Source organism: Geotrypetes seraphini, chromosome 9 (assembly GCF_902459505.1).
Source record: "Geotrypetes seraphini chromosome 9, aGeoSer1.1, whole genome shotgun sequence".
Lineage (NCBI taxonomy): Eukaryota > Metazoa > Chordata > Amphibia > Gymnophiona > Dermophiidae > Geotrypetes > Geotrypetes seraphini.
Window position 1 is genome coordinate 168,230,271 of NC_047092.1, and position 20,949 is coordinate 168,251,219.

Here is a 20,949-nt window from a genome sequence, read left to right on the forward strand (position 1 = left end):
GATGTTTTATTTGAATACTGTCTAGCTCAGGATATATTAAGGCACAAATCAAAGAAAATGTGTCTCTGGTGAAGACGTTATATTATTCTGCACTCTGTTACTCTATGCCAGTGGTTCTTAAACCTGTCCTGGGAGACTATGCACAATTAATATGCATGGAATAGATCTGAAGACTCTGCCTCTGTTGCAATGAAAATTTATCCCATGCTTATTCATTGCAGATGTCCTGAAAACCTAATTGGCTGATGGTAGCCCGGGACTAGTTTCAGAAGCACAGTTTGGTTTTGTTGCAGTGGAACTTTGGTGGTAGGTGATGGCTTCTGAACAAAAACAACGTTAAAACAAGTAGTTTACAATATACAGCATTTCATTATAGAAGGTAAGATTTTCTAAAATGAAATATACAATTTTACATAATATAAAAATGTACTTCTATACTGCTATTACCAGGTATGTTTTTAGATGTCTCCTAAAAAGTTGGTAAGAGCAGCATGTCGCAATTAGAAACATGATGGCAGATAAAGGCCAATTGGCCCATCTAGTCTGCCCATCCCCAGTAACCATTATCTCTTTTTCTCTCTCTGAGAGATCCCACACGCCTATCCCAGGCCCTCTTGAATTCAGAACCAGTCTCTGTTTCCACCACCTCTTTTGGGAGACTGTTCCACGCATCTACCACCCATTCCGTAAAAAAGTATTTCCTCAGATTACTCCGGAGCCTATCACCTCTTAACTTCATCCTAGGCCCTCTCATTGCAGAGTTTCCTTTCAAATGAAAGAGTCTCGACTCGTGCTCATTTACATCACCTAGGTATTTAAATGTCTCTATCATTTCTCCCCTCTCCCGCCTTTCCTCCGTATCCACTTTTACATCTGTATGGACTTTTACATTGTGATTTCTACGAATATAATTCAGTTTTGCAAAGAGATCAGTATTAGTTGAATGTCATTGTAAGTCATGAAAGTTAATGTCATCACTTTTATTTTATTGTAAAAAAAAAAAAAAAATTTAAAAAAACTAGTAACATGGGTTAATAGAGGTAGTTATCAACATGGGCTACTTACTATTAAGTCAGGTTAATTTACCACAAATTGGATTATTTTAGCACAGAGAACATGTAGTGAAATAACTCAATTTGTGGTAAAATTACCCATCTTAACAGCACCCCTCATTGATAACTTCCTTCCTAAATGTTCAGCCATTATGGCCACCAAAAGAGTTTAAGCACCGGGATCAGTTTTTGGTCATACTTTTAAAAATATTTTTGTAAGCAATATTGCAGAAAGGCTGCCTGGTAAGGTTTACCCTCTTTGTGGTTGATTCCAAAATCTGTAATAGGATATGGATAACATGAGATGAGATCTAGCAAAGCTTAAATAATGTTCTAGAATTTAACATAAGAACATAGGAATAGCCTTACTGAGTCAGACCAAAGGTCCATCAAGCCCAGTAGCCCATTCTTACGGTGGGCAATCCAGGTCACTAGTACCTGGCCAAAACCCAAAGAGTAGCAACATTCCATGCTATTGATCCAGGGCAAGCAGTGGCTTCCCCCATGTCTGTCTCAGTATCAGACTATGGACTTTTGCTCCAGGAGCTTATCCAAGGAACTTATCCATACCTTTTCTAAACCCATCTATGCTAACCGCTGTTTCCACATCCTCTGGCAACGCGTTCCAGAGCTTACCTATTCTCCGGGTACAAAAAAAATGTCCTCCTATTGGTTTTAAAAATATTTCCCTGTACCTTCAAGTGTCCCCTCGTCTTTGTCAGCTAAGATCTAACGCCAAAACGCAGTCATATATTTGGGCTGTAAAAACCCAAGAGTGCAATACACTTCCCCCTCCCCATTCACGGTTTCGGCAATTGCGATTTCACATATTCGCAATTTTGGGGGGAGAGAGAAAAAAGAAAAAAAAAATCACAGTTTAGCCTTCCCCCCAGCGTCCCGGCCTTACCTGTTGGTCTAGTGGGCTTTCGGGACAGGAGCAATCTTCCTACACTCCTGCCCTGTGTAGATCGCCAATAGGAAATGGCTATGGGGAATTCCCGTCGTAGTCTCAAGAGACTACGGAAACTCACGGCAGCTATTTCCTATTGGCGATCTGCATGGGGCAGGAGCGTAAGAAGATCGCTCCTGCCCCGAAAGCCCGCTAGACCACCAGGTAAGGCCGGGATGCCGGGGGAAGGCAGGGGGGAGGCGGGGGTGGTTCAGAGCCGGACCAGAAGATATTCGCGGTATTTCATCATTTGCGGTCCGGCTCTGCCCCTATCCCCCGCGAATCCGGAGGGAGAAGTATATAGTATAGGGTGTGAAGTATTATGATGCACAAAAAAAAGAGCAGGACTTTGGGGTGATCATATTGGATGATCATAAGGTGGCCAAACAGGTGGAATAACCAATGGAAAAAGCGAGAAGGATGCTTGGGTGCATAGGGAGGATCTTGGGCAGATTGGTGCGTTCCTGAAATTTGCGTGCACCATTTAGAATAAGAGGCATTCGTGTGTAATTTAGATCCAGGGTTTAGTTGGTGTAAATCTTCACACCTAAAATTAGGCACGGTTCCTGGCACCAAGTGCTATCCTATAAAATGCTTCTAACTTTGAGCCAGAGGCATAGGAAGGAGGTGTGGGGGGTGGTCCGCCTCAGGTGCCATCTTGGTGGGGCGTCGCCACTCCTCCACCCACTCTGCCCTGCCGCGCATTCACCTTCACTTCTTTCCCCCTCCCCCAATGTACTTCTAGCTCTTTGACGGCATGAGTAAGAACTCCAACCTGCTGCATGTGCCAGCGTCAGCTCTCCTTCCGATGTCACTTCTGGATCCTGCCCCTAGGAAGTGACATCAGAGGAAGAGCCGACATCGAAAGCAAGTTGATGATGCTTCCTGTACCAGGAAAGTTAAAGGGGTATGGTGGAAGGGAAGGGCGCAAGTGGCAGTGGGGGGGCAGGGAAGAGGGCGGGGAGGACCTCCACTGTTTTTGAGCTCCATTTATAGACTAGTACTTAGCATATTTTTAGTTGGCATCATAATGGTGCCATTTATAGAATTCAGTTCTAAATGGGGTATCACCAGAGACTTAACACAGCATCATTATCATCTTTCTTTTCCTGCCCACCTTGTGTGTGGGCACTGTGCCTGCGATAATTTTCCACGTGAAAGTACGCATGTACTTTTTCTTTCAAAAATCCTCCAGAACCTCTGCGTAGTGAATGCTTCAACAGTTCTCCATGACAGAGTGCCTCATCTCGTAGAATATGGTCTTCGTCTTTATAGTACCTGCTGTCGCTTATCAAGGATGAATTTTAAGTTTCATGTAGTCTTGTTGGCTTCTTATTTCCTTTCATTTTATCTTGATGGGGATTTTTTTTATGGCTTTGCCTTGATTTTTGTTCCCGTTCCAGTATTTCTCTTGGGAAGAGGCTCTTCTCATCAAACGCTGCTTTCAGTGCTAGAAGAACGGAATCATATCTGAATTAAAGTCTTGGTGTAAGACAAGCCAGTTGTGCAGTATATTGATGCGTAAACCGTAGCACTATAAAAATATGTTCATATTCTATAGAAAGTACCAACATATTCAAGCAAAACAAAAATCAATCAGGAGAGCAACATTTTCCATTTTTTCTTGAAAATTGAATGGCTAAGTAGCATACTGTATATGATTGTCTTTTGTAAAACCGCCTAGTTCTAGGTGGTTAAGAAATCTTTGAAAGAAATAAATAAATACCAAAGATTTCTTGCTATTTCTACTTCTACTTTCTTGACGAAAAAGTTTCCAATATTTGAACTTGAAAAATATAATATCTTCTTTCTTTCCTATCATATATTGTATTTCTTCCCCCATTTTCCCCTCTGGGTCTGTTCATGTTTGTTGTTCAGTGTATATCAATTGCAAAATGTTTTTATATGTTTTTAGACTTGTGCATCACTTTGCATTACCATTTAGCGATTCATCAAACTTTTAATAAAACTTGACTATATGAATACTAAGTAATCTGGAAAATGTGAGTTATATGAAAAGTTAAGGAGCTGATGAACATAGCGAACAAGTCACAGGCTGTGTACCCCTGTGAAAAGAGTCGCTCTTTTAAGAGTTATTTATATAGCAAAATTTCTAATGGGTGTTAGGATCATGGAACTCTATTTCTGCTTCTAAAACACTATATAATGCATGCATGCCATTTCTTTTTATATCCCCTGGTCTCCCATGCTGCCTTTTAAAAAAAAGGAGGGGAGTTTTGGGAGATTAACACTTATAAAAATCCAAAAGTAATTAAGATTAAGTAAGATTCAAAAGGCAGCATTTATAGCTCCTACTCAGGAGCCAGGTCATTACACAATAGTGACACCTCCTGGCTAGATTTAGGATATACACATACTGGGTTCCAGAGAAGGAGTCTTTGCAATGAACGGACTGCATGGGAGCACAGGTGGGTGTGGGTATAGATATGGCTAGAGAGATGTGTGTGGCTTGACGGTGTGTCTATGTGAATAGGTGATTTGGAGAGGAGTGTGTGTCTAACTCAGAGTTCACTCTTTATTCTCCTATCTTCCTTCTTCCCTCTTGCACTCTTCACCCTATTCACTAGTGTAGTGCTTTGAATCATGTGGAGCAGGCAGGTATGAACTTCATTTCCATGTGCAACTGAAATCACAAGCCTGAATAATATAACAGTGCTACAGTAGTTTCAAATGGCACTAGCAGGCTAAGAACCGGGTAGGCCACATTTTAAATCTTGCTTTTCCCACCGACTCTTCTTGTAGCCTTGACCAAGTCACTTTACCTTTCATTGTACCAGTTGTACATACCTTAATTTGTAAGTCCACCTGGACAGGGACATAATTAGTGTACCCACCAGGCCATCTAACGTGCAACGCCATATGTGAGCGGCAGTGAAAGGATCTACTTGTAGGCTTACTAGGTTAGGGCATCTCACCAAACTCCTAAGTTCTCAAAGTGATTGCTAGGATTAGGAAGGCATCCTAGCATAACACACCAGATTAAGTGAACTGGGTTTTTGTAATCAATCAGATTAAACTATGTTGAATAATTAGTTTACTTTAAAGCAGTGGTCTCAAACTCGCGGTCCGGGGGCCACATGCGGCCTGCCAGGTACTATTTTGAGGCCCTTGGTATGTTTATCATAATCACAAAAGTAAAATAAAACAGTTTCTTGATCAAATGTCTCTTTAGCTATAAATGACAATATTATTTTTAAGACTTAGCCAAAAGGAAAGATTTATAAACTATAAAGAGTTTTACCTCATTCAAAATGGTCATTTCTGTAATAAGACATTAACTATTTTTTTCTGAGGCCCTCCAAGTACCTCCAAATCCAAAATGAGGCCCTGCAGAGGCTTTGAGTTTGAGACCACTGCTTTAAAGTGAGGAGAGAGCTGAGGTATGGAGGAATTATTTCAAAATAAAAAGTTAAACCATTTTTTTTTTTTTCCAATCGGTAATTCTAGTTTTCATATTGGTGGGAATTTGAGGGTGTGAGGAGATAGATTTCTTTGATATAAACAAAAGGCCACAAAGAAACCTAAATAAGCCAAATATAATAATAAATCTACAAAACAAAAATTTGGCAGGAAAATTCCAAGTCCCCTTTCAACACCGACCAAACACTGAATCAAAAAAATTACATCATTTGAGGTTGAGGGGTGGTAGATTCAAAGGCAATGTTAGGAAATTCTACTTTACGGAGAGGGTGGTGGATGCCTGGAATGCGCTCCCGAGAGAGGTGGTGGAAAGGAAAACTGTGACTGAGTTCAAAGAAGCGTGGGATGAACACAAAGGATTTAGAATTAGAAAATAATATTAGATATTGAACTAAGGCCAGCACTGGGCAGACTTGCACGGTCTGTGACTGAATATGGCCATTTGATGGAGGATGGGCTGGGGAGGGCTTCAGTGGCTGGGAGGGTGTAGATTGGCTGGAGTAGGTTTTAACGGAGATTTCAGCAATAGGAACTCAAGCGCAGTACCGGGTAGAGCTTTGGATTCTTGCCCAGAAATAGCTAAGGACTTATTTAGGTTAATAACCTGGTGCTGGTCACCTATGAGTTTCCTACCTGGGGCAAAAAAAGTTTTATGTATTTATTCAACGTTTTTGGCCCGTACTGCTTTGTCCTTTCATTAATGGCCACTTTTACAAAGCCGCACTAGCGGCTGCTCTGCGCTAACAGCCCCGAAGCCCATAGAGAATTAAAGGGTTTCGGGGCTGTTTCCATGTGGCAGCCGCTAGCGTGGGTTTGTAAAAGAGGCCATAAGTATTTAATGATGATTTTTTTTAATTCAGTGTTTGATCGGTGTTGAAAGGGGACTTGGAGTTTTCTTCCCAAATTTTTGTTTTGTAGATTTGATATAAGCAGCCATGACTGTCCAACAATATCAACAAAATGAAAACAATCTACCTTGTGACCCTGGGAAAGTCACTTAATCCCTCCTCCCTCCCCCCCATTGCCCCAGGTACATGAGATAGACTGTGAGCCCACCGGGACAGGCAGAGAAAAATGCTTGAGTACATGGGAAAACGGTATAGAAAATCTTTAGCATGCACATTTTAATTAATCCAAAAGAAGTGTAAGAGATCATAGTAATCCCCAGAAAATTAATGCACAGCTGAAAATGGAATTCAATGTGCAGGATTCCTATTTAAAGTGATTTTTTTTAACATTCCAATTGATGTCGTGTCTGCAGCAGAAGAACCTGCCAAGCTGAAAGAGATGGAATTCTTCAATTATGTCTCTTCATTACAATGCAGCAGCAGACAAGATAAAGACCCATTCACCAGTGACCTTCGCTCACTGCTCAGGGATCAAGAGGAGACCAGGAATGAAAAAGAAATGAATGAACGCTTACTTTCTGCAAGTGTGGGAAGCTCCATGTTTTCTGGATGCCTCGTCTCTGTCTTTTCTCCAAAGTACCTCTCTGGATTTAAAATGAAATCTGGCTTCCTCACTTCAGTGACATCCTGCAGTGCTCCAATATTTAAGGAGCTGAAGGTTCCTTAAAAGGGCAGAATTATTAAATGATTACAGTTAAATATGAGCGATAACAGCCTGGTGGTATTAAAAGCTAGACCAGTGGTCTTCATTCATTTTTAAGTGGGGGCCACTTTTCATTCTAATGAACTGAAGAAGAGCCGCCATATATCTTCCCATATGGAGCCACAACGCTGCTGACCAGTGTGTGTCAATGGCATCCAGCCCACCTTCAAACTTCAAATTAGAGAGTTGCACGGGGACAGAAATCCCACCCATCCCCGCCCGTCACCACCAGGATCCTCTCCGTCCCCACCCATCCCCGCCAGGATCCTCTCCGTCCCCACCTGTTCCCGCAAGGAATTATCTCCATCCCCACCCGTCCCCATAAAAAGCAACAATTACTTCTGACAGGATCATCAATTCCAGTTTCTTTTGTGTTTGTGCTGCTGTTTTCCTTGTGGAATCTCTTTGGTGGAACCCTTTTTTTTGTTTTCTGTTCAGGTAATTAACTTATAAACCCCCTCTTTTACTAAGGCTGACGTGTCCATTATATTATATGGACAAACCCTGCTTCCAAAGCCTTCCATCCCTGTGGGAGTCCCGTTGGCTAGAGGGGGTCCCCGTGGGAGTCCCGTGGGCCAGAGGGGGGTCCCCGTGGGAGTCCCGTGGGTTGGGGGGGATTCCCACGATCCCCGTTCCCGTGCAGACCTCTACTTCAAATCCTCAATGTTGTGAGCATTTCCAAATGCATTAAAACATAGTAACATAGTAGATGACGGCAGATAAAGACCCGAATGGTCCATCCAGTCTGCCCAACCTGATTCAATTTAAATTTTATTTTTTTTTCTTCTTCTTAGCTATTTCTGGGCAAGAATCCAAAGCTTTACCCGGTACTATGCTTGGGTTCCAACTGCCGAAATCTCTGTTAAGACTTACTCCAGCCCATCTACATCCTCCCAGCCATTGAAGCCCTCCCCTGCCCATCCTCCACCAAACGGCCATACACAGACACAGACCGTGCAAGTCTGCCCAGTAACTGGCCTAGTTCAATATTTAATATTATTTTCTGATTCTAAATCTTCTGTGTTCATCCCACGCTTCTTTGAACTCAGTCACAGTTTTACTCTCCACCACCTCTCTCTGGAGCGCATTCCAGGCATCCACCACCCTCTCCGTAAAGTAGAATTTCCTAACATTGCCCCTGAATCTACCACCCCTCAACCTCAAATTATGGTTTTACCATTTTCCTTTCTCTGGAAAAGATTTTGTTCTACGTTAATACCCTTTAAGTATTTGAACATCTGAATCATATCTCCCCTGTCTCTCCTTTCCTCTAGGGTATACATATTCAGGGCTTCCAGTCTCTCCTCATACGTCTTCTGGCGCAAGCCTCCTATCATTTTCGTCGCCCTCCTCTGGACCGCCTCAAGTCTTCTTACGTCTTTCGCCAGATAAGGTCTCCAAAACTGAACACAATACTCCAAGTGGGGCCTCACCAATGACCTGTACAGGGGCATCAACACCTTCTTCCTTCTACTGACTACGCCTCTCTTTATACAGCCCAGAATCCTTCTGGCAGCAGCCACTGCCTTGTCACACTGTTTTTTCGCCTTTAGATCTTCGGACACTATCACCCCAAGGTCCCTCTCCCCGTCCGTGCATATCAGCTTCTCTCCTCCTAGCATATACGGTTCCTTCCTATTATTAATCCCCAAATGCATTACTCTGCATTTCTTTGCATTGAATTTTAGTTGCCAGGCATTAGACCATTCCTCTAACTTTTGCAGATCCTTTTTCATATTCTCCACTCCCTCTTCGGTGTCTACTCTGATACAAATCTTGGTATCATCTGCAGAAAGGCACACTTTTCCTTCTAACCCTTCAGCAATGTCACTTACATACATATTGAACAGGATTGGCCCCAGCACCGAACCCTGAGAGACTCCTCTAGTCACCTTTCCTTCCTTCGAGCGACTTACATTAACCACCACCCTCTGGCGTCTGTCCGACAGCCAGTTTCTGACCCAGTTCACCACTTTGGGTCCTAACTTCAGCCCTTCAAGTTTGTTCAACAGCCTCCTATAAGGAACTGTATCAAAGGCTTTGCTGAAATCCAAGTAAATTACATCTAGCATATGTCCTCGATCCAGCTCTCTGGTCACCCAATCAAAAAATTCAATCAGGTTCGTTTGGCACGATTTACCTTTTGTAAAGCCATGTTGCCTCGGATCCTGTAACCCATTAGATTCAAGGAAATACACTATCCTTTCTTTCAGCAACACTTCCATTATTTTTCCAACAACTGAAGTGAGGCTCACCGGCCTGTAGTTTCCTGCTTCATCCCTGTGACCACTTTTATGAATAGGGACCACATCCGCTCTCCTCCAATCCCCAGGAATCACTCCCGTCTCCAGAGATTTGTTGAACAAGTCTTTAATAGGACTCGCCAGAACCTCTCTGAGCTCCCTTAGTATCCTGGGATGGATCCTGTCTGGTCCCATCGCTTTGTCCACCTTCAGTTTTTCAAGTTGCTCATAAACACCCTCCTCCGTAAACGGCGCAGAATCTACTCCATTTTCTCGTGTAACTTTGCCAGACAATCTTGGTCCTTCTCCAGGATTTTCTTCTGTGAACACAGAACAGAAGTATTTGTTTAGCACATTTGCTTTCTCCTCATCACTCTCCACATATTTGTTCCCAGCATCTTTTAGCCTAGCAATTCCATTTTTTATCTTCCTCCTTTCACTAATATATCTGAAAAAATTTTTATCTCCCTTTTTTACATTTTTAGCCATTTGTTCTTCCGCCTGTGCCTTCGCCAAACGTATCTCTCTCTTGGCTTCTTTCAGTTTCACCCTGTAGTCCTTTCTGCTCTCCTCTTCTTGGGTTTTTTTATATTTCATGAACGCCAACTCTTTCGCCTTTATTTTCTCAGCCACTAGGTTGGAGAACCATATCGGCTTCCTTTTTCTCTTGTTTTTATTGATTTTCTTCACATAAAGGTCTGTAGCCATTTTTATCGCTCCTTTCAGCTTAGACCACTGTCTTTCCACTTCTCTTATGTCCTCCCATCCTAACAGCTCTTTCTTCAGGTACTTTCCCATTGCATTAAAGTCCGTACGTTTGAAATCTAGGACTTTAAGTATCGTGCGGCCGCTCTCCACTTTAGCCGTTATATCAAACCAAACCGTTTGATGATCGCTACTACCCAGGTGAGCACCCACTCGAACATTAGAGATACTCTCTCCATTTGTGAGGACCAGATCCAATATCGCTTTTTTCCCTTGTGGGTTCCGTCACCATTTGTCTGAGCAGAGCCTCTTGAAAGGCATCCACAATCTCCCTACTTCTTTCCGATTCCGCAGAAGGAACATTCCAGTCCGCATCCGGCAGGTTGAAATCTCCCAACAGCAGAACCTCCTCTTTCCTTCCAAACTTTTGGATATCCACAATCAATTTGCTGCGATTGAGTCAGAGGTCTGTAGACTACACCCACGTAGATAGAAGTTCCATCTTCTCTTTTCAGAGCAATCCATATCGCTTCTTCCTCTCCCCAGGTCCCTTGCATTTCGGTCGCTTGGATATTGATCTTTACATAGAGAGCTACTCCTCCACCTTTATGACCATCTCTGTCCTTCCTAAAAAGATTATATCCCGGTATGTTTGCATCCCATCCATGTGATTCACTGAACCATGTCTCTGTGATAGCAACAATATCTAGATCTGCCTCTAATATCAGGGCTTGCAGATCATGAACTTTGTTGCTTAGACTGCGAGCATTTGTGGTCATCGCTTTCCAGCTATTTTTCAGCGATAATCTCCTTTTTCGTATGGTTTTTTGTGTCGTTTCACTTTCCGTTGCAATACTAAGAAATGAGTTGCTGATATTGCTTATGTTGCAGCCTTTACTACTATCACATCTTTTCTTTTGCCGGGGGTGGTCTCTATAATTGTCCTTCGTACATACACCACCCCCACCTTCTAGTTTAAATGCCTAGAAAAATATTATCTAAATTTCTCTGCAAGGTTTCTTTTTCCTGCTGTAGTAATATGTAGCCCATCAGTGCAATATAGCTTCTTGTCCTTCCATGTATTTCCCCATCCTCCTATGTACCTGAAGCCTTCTTGATGACACCAGGCTCTGAGCCATCTATTAAAGTCCTCTGTGTTTTTCACTCTTTGCTCTCCTTTTCCATATGCAGGCAGTATTTCAGAAAAAGCTAGTCTTTACAAAAGGTTTCACGCCCTCACCAAGCTCCCGAAAAGCTTTCTGTGCTGCAAGTGTGGAGTTGTTGGCCAGGTCATTTGTTCCCAGATGGATAACAACATCAGTGTTAAAATCCTTAGTTTCTTCCTTAATTATAGTCAGTATTTGCCTGGCACTCATGGTAGCTGAGGATCCTGGAAGACATTTCACTATTTTGGTCTCCTCGCCCTGTGTTCCAAGGTTAATGCCTCTGATGATGGAATCCCCCAACAGTAATAGTTTTCTGTTTTTGGCTTTTTTATTTGTACTTAGGGTGCGCTTGTTCTCTTGAGTTACCTTCATTGGTTCCAGTCCCACCTCCCTTCTGTTTTCCTGAGTATCGCAGTGCACTAGTGGAGCGAAGGAATTCTGTAGAGGTAATATAAGTGAAGGTGGATGTTTCTGTGTTACATGTCGCAGTCTTCCTGAGCCTACTGTGACCCATTTATTCCTGGGCTGTTTTATTCTTTGAGGTAGAGGTGGTAAGTTGGTATGATTTTGTGGAGTGATGGAAGCTGCTTTAATTGTATTCAATTCCTGTTTAAGTTTGCAGAGCTCCTCCTTAATACTGGCAAGTTGAAGACAGATGGGGCAAGCCTTAAGCCTCCAAATAGTATGTCTTGGAATTAAAGCACCACAGTGATTGCATAGAATAAAGGTCATAGAAACATAGAAATAGATGGCAGATAAGGGCCACGGCCCATCAAGTCTGCCCACTCCAGTGATCCTTGCTATCTATCTTTGCGGATAGATCCCACATGTCTATCCCATCTGGCCTTAAAATCCGCCACACTGGTGGCCTCAATAACCCGAAGTGGAAGACTATTCCAGCGATCAACCACCCTTTCAGTGAAGAAGAACTTCCTAGTGTCACTGTGCAGTTTCCCGCCCCTGATTTTCCACGAATGCCCCCTTGTTGCCGCGGGACCCTTGAAGAAGAAGATGTCTTCTTCCACCTTGATGCGGCCCGTGAGATATTTGAATGTCTCGATCATATCTCCCCTCTCTCGACGCTCCTCGAGTGAGTAGAGCTGCAAATTCCCCAACCGCTCCTCGTGGTCATCTTGATTGGTTGTGAAGTGACTTGATTTGAGTAGTCCTGATTATATGGGTCTCTATATATGAATAGTGGTCCCTGGGGTTGGTGGGACTATAAGTAAGACTACTAGTAAGGCAGAAATATAGGCTCTATACCACCTAAAACACAGTATTTTAAACAAAACTGCAGGTTCTATCAGTGCTACCCTAAAACACAGGATTCTCTTTGGTCTACTGAAAAATGCCTTATCCTTCAAGCATGTGGCTCTGACCGCCATCCACTTTCCCCTTTCTGGCCTGAGCCTAGGTAAAGAGGCAGCGTAGTAGGGGGGAAACCCCCCAGAAAGACAACGGAGGCCTCCCCAGAGGTCTCCGAAGGCCACCATTGGCTCCCGGGCCTGGCATTGAAAACCATCGAGCTAGACTTTTCTGCTGTCTTGTCCAATGACTTTGTGAAGTCACGCAGAAAATCCGGACCCGTGGCCCCGCCCCCTCAACCCAGCCAAGTCACACCCCATTCCGCCCCCCCCAGCCCCCCCCCTCAACCTGTTTGCTGGTGTGACGCAATGACATCACAAGCATGTGCGTAACATCATCGTGTGGCATCCATGCATGCGCAGATGCCATCCTGACGTCGCAGCTAGCTGGAAGCTTTTCAAAACCCAGACCAAGTGGCGGGTTTTGAAAAGCCATACGACCCCCGGACATGTCCTCGAAAAGGAGAACGTGTCCAGGGAAATCCAGATGCCTGGTAACCCTAGTGAGAGAGAACGGTGACGGGACTAAATCGCGCGAGACAACGGCGCGCTGACAACTGAGCGCAAGGTTGATGGTGTGCCGAAGAAAAGCACTATTTTAAAGGGCTCTGACCGGGGGTGTGGGGGGGAACCCCCCCCACTTTACTTAACAGACATTGCGCTGGCGTTGTAACCCTCCACATTATACTTAAAACTGAACTTTTTCCCTAAAAAACAGGCAAAAAGTTCGGTTTCAAGTATAATGAGGGGGTTACAACCCCCCAAACCCCCCACAACGCCAGCGCGATGTCTGTTAAGTAAAATAGGGGGGGTTCCCCACCAACACCCCCCGTCGGAACCCTTTAAAATAGTGCTTTTCTTCGGCACGCCGTCAACCTTGCGCTCAGTTGTCTATTGCACAGACCTACCTCTTCTGTCCTCTTATTGTTTCTTGCATTCACTGAATTCTTCATAGGCATTTCATTCAATAGCATTGAAGATAAAGACATTAAAAAGTATCCCTATGGCTATACAATACATTGTACGATGGAGGGGGGGGGGGCCTGGGCTACTTTCCATTGAAAGTAAATGTGGGTCATTTCTGTGAGCAGCCAATTTGCCAGTAGAGGAGCAATCAGCTCTTTTGATTTCCCTGAGGAGGCAGTGCAGGTCTCTCCATCATAAAATGGTTGCCCTCTAGTAGCAAGCCCTCATTAATTTACAATAGCTTAAAACTTACTGTCTAGACCAGGGCTGCCCAAGTCCGGTCCTCGAGATCTACTGGCAGGCCAGGTTTTCAGGATATCCACAATGAATATGTATGAGAGGGATTTGCATACCAAGGCAGTGCAGGCAAATCTCTCTCATGCATATTCATGGTGGATATCCTGAAAACCTGGCCTGCCAGTAGATCTTGAGGACCGGACTTGGCCAGCCCTGGTCTAGACACTTCTGGATTTTCGCCCATCAAGAAAATAATTTGCCTTGCAAATGCATTAGAATGCGCTCATTAGTATTTAAATAAGCTTTCCTTGTGATGCACAAAAGAGAACACCCCCTTTTAAGGGCAGGTAGCTTTTGAACCTGTGCTGTGTGAGTATGTACCATTCGTGGGACATACACATACAACAGCTACAGCCCTTTTACCGGGGCTGCTCTGCACAAATTTATTGATTTATTTATTCAATTTTCTACACTGTCCCAAGGGAGCTCAGAATGGTTTACATGAATTTATTCAGGTACTCAAGCATTTTTCCCTGTCTGTCCCGGTGGGCTCACAATCTATCTAACGTACCCGGGGCAATGGGGGGATTAAGTGACTTGCCCAGGGTCACAAGGAGCAGTTTGGGTTTGAACCCACAACCTCAGGGTGCTGAGGCTGTAGCTTTAACCACTGCGCCACACTCGCCCCCAAATAGCAGGTATTAGTTTGCATGCTATTGTGCCGATAAGTTAAAATCACTCCCAACCTGGTATTTTTTACCGGGTCGCTGGAGCGTTGAGCATCAGGGCCTGAATGTGTGCATGGGTGGAGTTTGGGTAGAGAGTGGGTGAAGTGCCTAAGTATCTGCATAAATTATAATAATTAATGTGCATTCATGCACACAACCAGGCACGGGTAGGTTATTAGATGCATTTTAGCAAGCGCTATTCCGTGCGTTAAAGCCCTAACGCACCTTTGTAAAAGGAGCCCCTAATGTTATTAAAAAGAAAAAAAAACAACTATTATTACTTACCAATTGAATTTTGTGTTGTCTCGTTTTTTAATAGCATGTAGGATTTTTCCTTGTGTGTTTTACTTTCTTTGAACTTTTTACCTAATATTGTATTTTCCCATGGGCTTATCCTATTAAAAAAAAAAAAAAAAATCAGTTTGTCAACATACATGTCAATTATCATGCCAATATTTCATGAATACAAGTACAGTGGTACCTTGGATTACGAGCATAATCCGTTCCAGGAGCATGCTCGTAATCCAAAATGCTTGTTTATCAAAGCGAGTTTCCCCATAGGAAGTAAGGGAAACTCGCTTTGATCCGTTCCACCTTGTCCCACCCCCCCGAGGCTACCAGTACTGTTCCATTCCCCCCCCCCCTGTTTGAGGCCACCGATGCTGCTTCATACCCCCCTCCCGCGATCCGGCATCCCCCTCTGCGAACCGGCATCCTCCCCCCCCGCTCATGTTGCCCCCCCCCTCCACCGCGATTCTACATCCCCCCCGAGCACCGAAATGAAATAATGGAAACTTGCTTTGATACGTTCCCACCCCCCGAGGCCAGCGGCGCTGCTCTATCTCCCCCCCCCACGAGAACCAGCATTGCTCCCCCGAAGGCCCCCCCTGCGATCCGGCACCTTCCCTCCCCCCCCCCCCGCGATCCGGCATCCCCCTGCCGCGATTCAGCACCCCCTGCCGCTTCTTACTGTAATCTGGGCCTGGGCACCAGCATCGGCATGTCCTGTGCGTTGGTGCCGGTGCCCGAATATCAGCCTCCTCTTCTTGCTGGGCCTTGAGCATCTGCGCATGCTCAAGGCCTGCGAGTTCACGTTCTCTCCGAGATCTCTGAGAATCTCAGAGAAAGCATGAACTCGCAGGCATTGAGCATGCGCAGATGCTCAAAGCCCAGCAAGACGAGGAAGCCGATGCCCAGGCCCAGATAACAGTAAGAAGCGGCAGGGGGGTGCCCAATTGCGGCGGAGGGGTGCCTGATCGCGGGGAGAGGGTGCCGGATCGCAGGGTGTGCCACTCGCAAATCGAGGCACGCTTGGTTTCCGAGGCGCTGATTTTGCGAATGTTTTGCTCGTCTTGCTGTACTTGATCCTTTAAGTTCACCACAGCCAAAATTAAATTGTAAAAAAGACAGCTACCTGTGCTTGCTAACTGCAGCATGCCTATTTAATGGAGACCGTTCACGTTGAATTCTTCATAAGTATTTTTTTTTTAAATTTCCTTATTCATTGTAAAGCCATAAGTAAGTGCAAAATAAAATACAATCATATAATTCTATAAAAGTACTTAAATACAATTACAATTATAATCTATGGCAAAAAGATTATCATCAGTATTTGAGCTGAGGGGAATGAACTCTAAGCTACAGAGTGTGTGGCGCAGTGGTTAGAGCCAACGCCATAGCACCCCGAGGTTGTGGGTTCAAATCCCTCGCTGCTCCATGTGACCCTGGGCAAGTCACTTACCCCCCTCTTTTACTAAGGCGCGCTAGATGATTTAGTGCGCGCTAACGATTAGTGCACGCTAAATGCTAAATCGATTAGCGCGCCTTATAAAAGGACCCCTCATTGCCCCAGGTACACTAGATAGAGTGTGAGTCCACCGGGACAGATAGGGAAATATGATAAAGTACCTGAATGTAAACCACTTACGATAAAAGTAGTATATAAATAAATGCAATAAATAATATATTCTTTAGTTTGTCTGCACTGTGTGACTCAGTTTACTAAGTATGAACCACAGGGCATTGCATGCATCTAGGCTAGTGGTTCCCAACCCTGTTCTGGAGGACCACCAGGTCAGTCGGATTTTCAGGATAGCCCTAATGAATATGCATGAGAGAGAGCTGCATAGAATGGAGGTGCCAGGCATGCAAATCTGCTCCATGCAAATGCATTAGGACTACCCTGAAAACCCGACTGGCTGGGTGCTCCTCTAGGACAGGGTTGGGAACCAGTGATCTAGGCCAGTGTTCTTCAACCACCGGTCCATGGACCAGTGCCGGTCCACAGAAATTTCTTGCCGGTCCACAAGGCCAGCACGTGCATCAGGCCCAAAACAGTGTTCTTCAATCGCCAAATCAGGAACTTTGCATAAGTTGAAAAAAATGAACTCATGGTAATTGCAAAGCTGGTGCAGTAAATGGTGCGATCGATGCGGCATTATCTTTGAGCCAGCTCCCTCTTCCTAACTGATTCAGTGCACAAAGCCACGGGCAGTGGCTCCTATGGGCATCCTGTGCCTGAACTGGAAGCCTTCTCTCTGACGTTGCAACGTCAGAGGGAAGGCTTTCAGATGAGGCATGGTACATGCAAGGTGCAATTAGTACTATTATGGGGGTGGGGTCTGGGGTGGAGATTGGCTAGAGATGGGCAGGGGCCGGCCCACGACTTAGCCCAGTGTTCTTCAACCGCCGGTCCACAGAATAATTATTTTATTTCTTCCGGTCTATAGGTGTAAAAAGGTTGAAAAACACTGATCTAGGCTGTTCTCACAGAGCTATCTTAAGTAGGAGGACTGCAGGCTCGATACATTTCTGACTTTGTACAACAAGTAACTGACTGGACTTTTGCTGAATTTTGGTAAAGAGAGTGCTAATAAGGGTTATTCATACGAAGTCATGAAGTTGGTAGTGTATTACACAATTCTGAGCAGATACCAATGTAAAAACTCATATAAAGGGCATTTTTTTGCATTTCACAAAATGCGCAGGGTCTATGAGTTACACTATGTTCTCTTCGCATAGGATGTGGTTATTTTTATATCATCTTAAGTCAATATACTGTATATTTTGCTCATGCAAAATTTTCTTTGGCTGACGTGAGGCCATGTAGGATTTTGATGCTCCGAGTGTACTAAATAATATTATTCACAATGGCGAGGATAGTGGAATCATTACTTAGTCACCCAGATGGGAAGTAGTTGGAACCCAAGCACAGTACAGGGTAGAGCTTTGGATTCTTACACAGAAATAGCTAAGAAGAAGAAGAAGAAGAAAAAGCTTAAATTGAATCAGGTTGGGCAGACTGGATGGACCATTCGGGTCTTTATCTGCCATCATCTACTATGTAGGTATGCCATTAAAATATCCATTATCCCTCCACTTTCTTATTCACCATTAATTTGGGTCCTTTCAATGTGGGTCCTTTCTGAAATATATAAATAAAGGCGAAAAGTTATATTCTGGTGTCTTGACAAATGACTTACACATATGGTGAATCAGTTCTTACATCCATTAAATATGCTGTATCTTGTAAAACAGAGAATGATGGTTGTTTACTGGTGATTGGAACTTTTTTCATATCATCTTCATTTGCTTTGTTATTGTCCATAGTCTCTTCTAATGAAAAATCTAGTTGAGGAAGGGGGTCAGAGTCTTCAATTTGCCAGTGTTCTTCCTAAAAAGTTGAAAATATAGCCTAGGTTAGACAGTGAAAGAAACAACACTGCTTCCTATTTTAAAATGGATCAGCCAACCAAAATTCAGATCATTAGATTATAATCAATTGTTTTACTTGACTAAAACAACTCAAGAAACAACCAGCAAATCAACCATCCGTGTTTCACCCCGTTGTAGATGGAGCAGTACTGGCTTCCTCTTCCTTGCATTCTGGGCCTCACATTTCAATCATCCATACTACTTAATGATTCAGCTCATTCATCCCCTTCATCTTCTTTGATCACTCCAAAGTATTCTCCTGTCTGTTCTATCCTTAACCAAACTTATGCATCTGATAACTAAAGTGCAGTAAAGTCTTGGGCTACTTTGCATAAGTTGAAAAAAATGAACTCATGGTAATTGCAAAGCTGGTGCAGTAAATGTTGGGAAGGGGGCGTGGCTATCATCAGTCCCTACGATAATACACAATAAGTGCATTGCTGATAGAAGAACATAAGACTAGCCTTACTGGGCCAAACCAATGGTCCATCAAGCGCAGTAGCCCATTCTCTCTGTGGCCAATCAAGGTCACTTGTACCTGGTAAATAATATCAAGATTCCGGAACCCCAATGAGAGCAACATTCCAGAGCTGAGATTGTGATGTCATAATGCCTCATTCCACAGTGCCTCAGAGCCAACCTTATCAGTGATGTTACAATGGCTTGATTGTCCTTACTTGGGACACATAAGAGGATAACAACTGGGTCAGACCAATGGTCCATCACGCCCAGTAACCCGCCCTCACGGCAGCCAATCCAGGTCACTAGTACTTGGCAAAAACCCAAAGAGTAGCAGCATTCCATGGTACCGATCCAGGGCAAGCAGTGGCTTCCCCCATGTCTTTCTCAATAACAGGACTATGGACTTTTCCTCCAGGAAATTGTGAAACATCTGCATTATTACCGAGGATATTAGAGGGTGTGTGTGGTTCTACTAAAGGTGTTGGGTTGTGTTAATTACTGCAATGACTTTGCATGATAGCTTGCCATGTGCTGAGAGGCATAGTCCATGCTCATTCACAATCCGCTTTTCTCTCTCAGCTCCTTATCATGCAAACAATTATTGTACAATACTTACATTTATTGCATTGTAAGTACATTGATGATATCGAGGATGCGTCTACATTATCACCAGTTCATTTACTGCAGCTACTCTAGCCAAAAGGACCCCTTTTCAACATCGGTAATAGAAACCTTTCCCTATTCTCTTAGTAAATCAAAACACACAGGGGTATCGTAAGACAAACGTTGCACCCAACTGCACTGCCTGAGGTCTCAAAATGAGGAACTGTTTTCTTCTCTTCTAAGTAGAACGTGATACGTCAGGAGACGTTCTCACAACATTTGACAAAAAGGGAACATCGTTATACAAACCTCGGTTTGCGAGTCACCTGGTTTGCGAGTGTTTTGCAAGACGAGCAAAAGACTCGGCAAACTTTTGACTCGCAAACCGAGTGTTGACTCGATTTGCGAGCACCCCTCCCCCCATAACCGGCATCGCTCCCCCCCCTGCTCGCAAAGGCCTCCTCACTCCAACCAGCACCCCCCCCCCACGTGAACCGCCCCCCCTCGCCAGAACAACTTAAACTTACCCTCGGCGAGAGGGAGAATTAGAATGCGCAGATGCATGCTCAAGGCAGGCAGGCAGAAGCCGGAAGATCTTGGCACACGATCTGTGCCTGCGCTAGATGGGGGGGGGGAGGTAAGTTTAAGTAGTTCGGGCGGGGGTGCCGGTTGGAGCGAGGGGGCCTTTGCGAGCGGGGTGGGGGGGGAGCGATGCCAGCTATCGGGGGGGGGGGGGAACGTATCAAAGCGAGTTTCCATTATTTTCTATGGGGAAACTCGCTTTGATAAATGAGCATTTTGGATTACGAGCATGCTCCTGGAACGGATTATGCTCGTAATCCAAGGTACCACTGAAGTTTTAACATCCATTCCCTATCTGAATCTAACGCAAACTGTACCAACAATATAGCAGTAACCTGAGCCTCATTGTCCGACCTCTCTAAAAAGTTGGATAAGGTATGGGGCTCCTTTTACTAAGGTGCGCTAGCATTTTTAGTGCACGCACGAAATTACTGCACGCTACACCGTGCGCTATACTTCTAGAATAACTCCGGCTCAATGCTGGCATTAAGGTCTAGCGCGGGCAGCAATCTCAGCGTGCACTATTCCGCGCGTTAAGGCCCTAACGCACCTTAGTAAAAGGAGCCCTATGTGTTTTATGAGCCTCGGCAGTTGTCAAAATTAATTGCCGCAAAGAGTATCAACTGCGTGAGACCTGTTACTTCTAAATAGCTCAGTGAAGGAATGTTCAGGGCCCATCATGAGCCACATCTTTATTTTCCTTTTATATAAGTTTCTAGTTAACTATTTCAGTCTAATTTCAGTTCCGCCTCCTTTATTGTGGACTAATTATACAAGCCGATGTTGATTTCCATTGCTATGTTTGAAGATACTGTTAAGTACCCCGCCCTCCAGCCGTCCCCTTTGTTCGTGTTCCGTCGGGGGTCAGGTTCCTGAAGAAGGGCTTCTCCCGAAACCAGCGTGGTTGAACCTTTCCTCTTGGCGCGGTTGTTTGCGTTGTTCAGTCTGTGAGATAGCTTCAGATAAGTATTATGTTGTTTTTTTGATACTTTTTGATAGTTTTTGTATGGCTTTTTGATTTGGTTGCGCGTTCTTGGGGGGTCTGGCTGGCAGGGTTTGTGTGGGGGTCGTTCAGGTTATTTGTGTTGAGTTTGATTTATTCACTTTTGATTGATTGATTTGTTTG

At 44.2% G+C, this 20,949-nt stretch overlaps 1 protein-coding gene across 5 annotated transcripts in view; it reads right to left on the reverse strand.

Moving 5' to 3' along the window:
* Positions 1–3,208: 3,208 nt before the first annotated feature.
* The window catches only part of WDR49 (WD repeat domain 49), a 93,800-nt gene continuing 76,059 nt past the window's right edge, over positions 3,209–20,949 (reverse strand). For all 5 annotated transcript variants that reach the window (XM_033958945.1, XM_033958947.1, XM_033958946.1 and 2 more), the window contains 4 exons: positions 17,945–18,135; positions 14,748–14,857; positions 6,866–7,012; positions 3,209–3,451 (listed from right to left, as the gene is read on the reverse strand). In XM_033958945.1, coding sequence (XP_033814836.1) covers positions 3,306–3,451; positions 6,866–7,012; positions 14,748–14,857; positions 17,945–18,135 — 594 coding nt within the window. In that variant the 3' untranslated portion in view covers positions 3,209–3,305. The remainder of the gene's footprint in view (positions 3,452–6,865; positions 7,013–14,747; positions 14,858–17,944; positions 18,136–20,949) is intronic.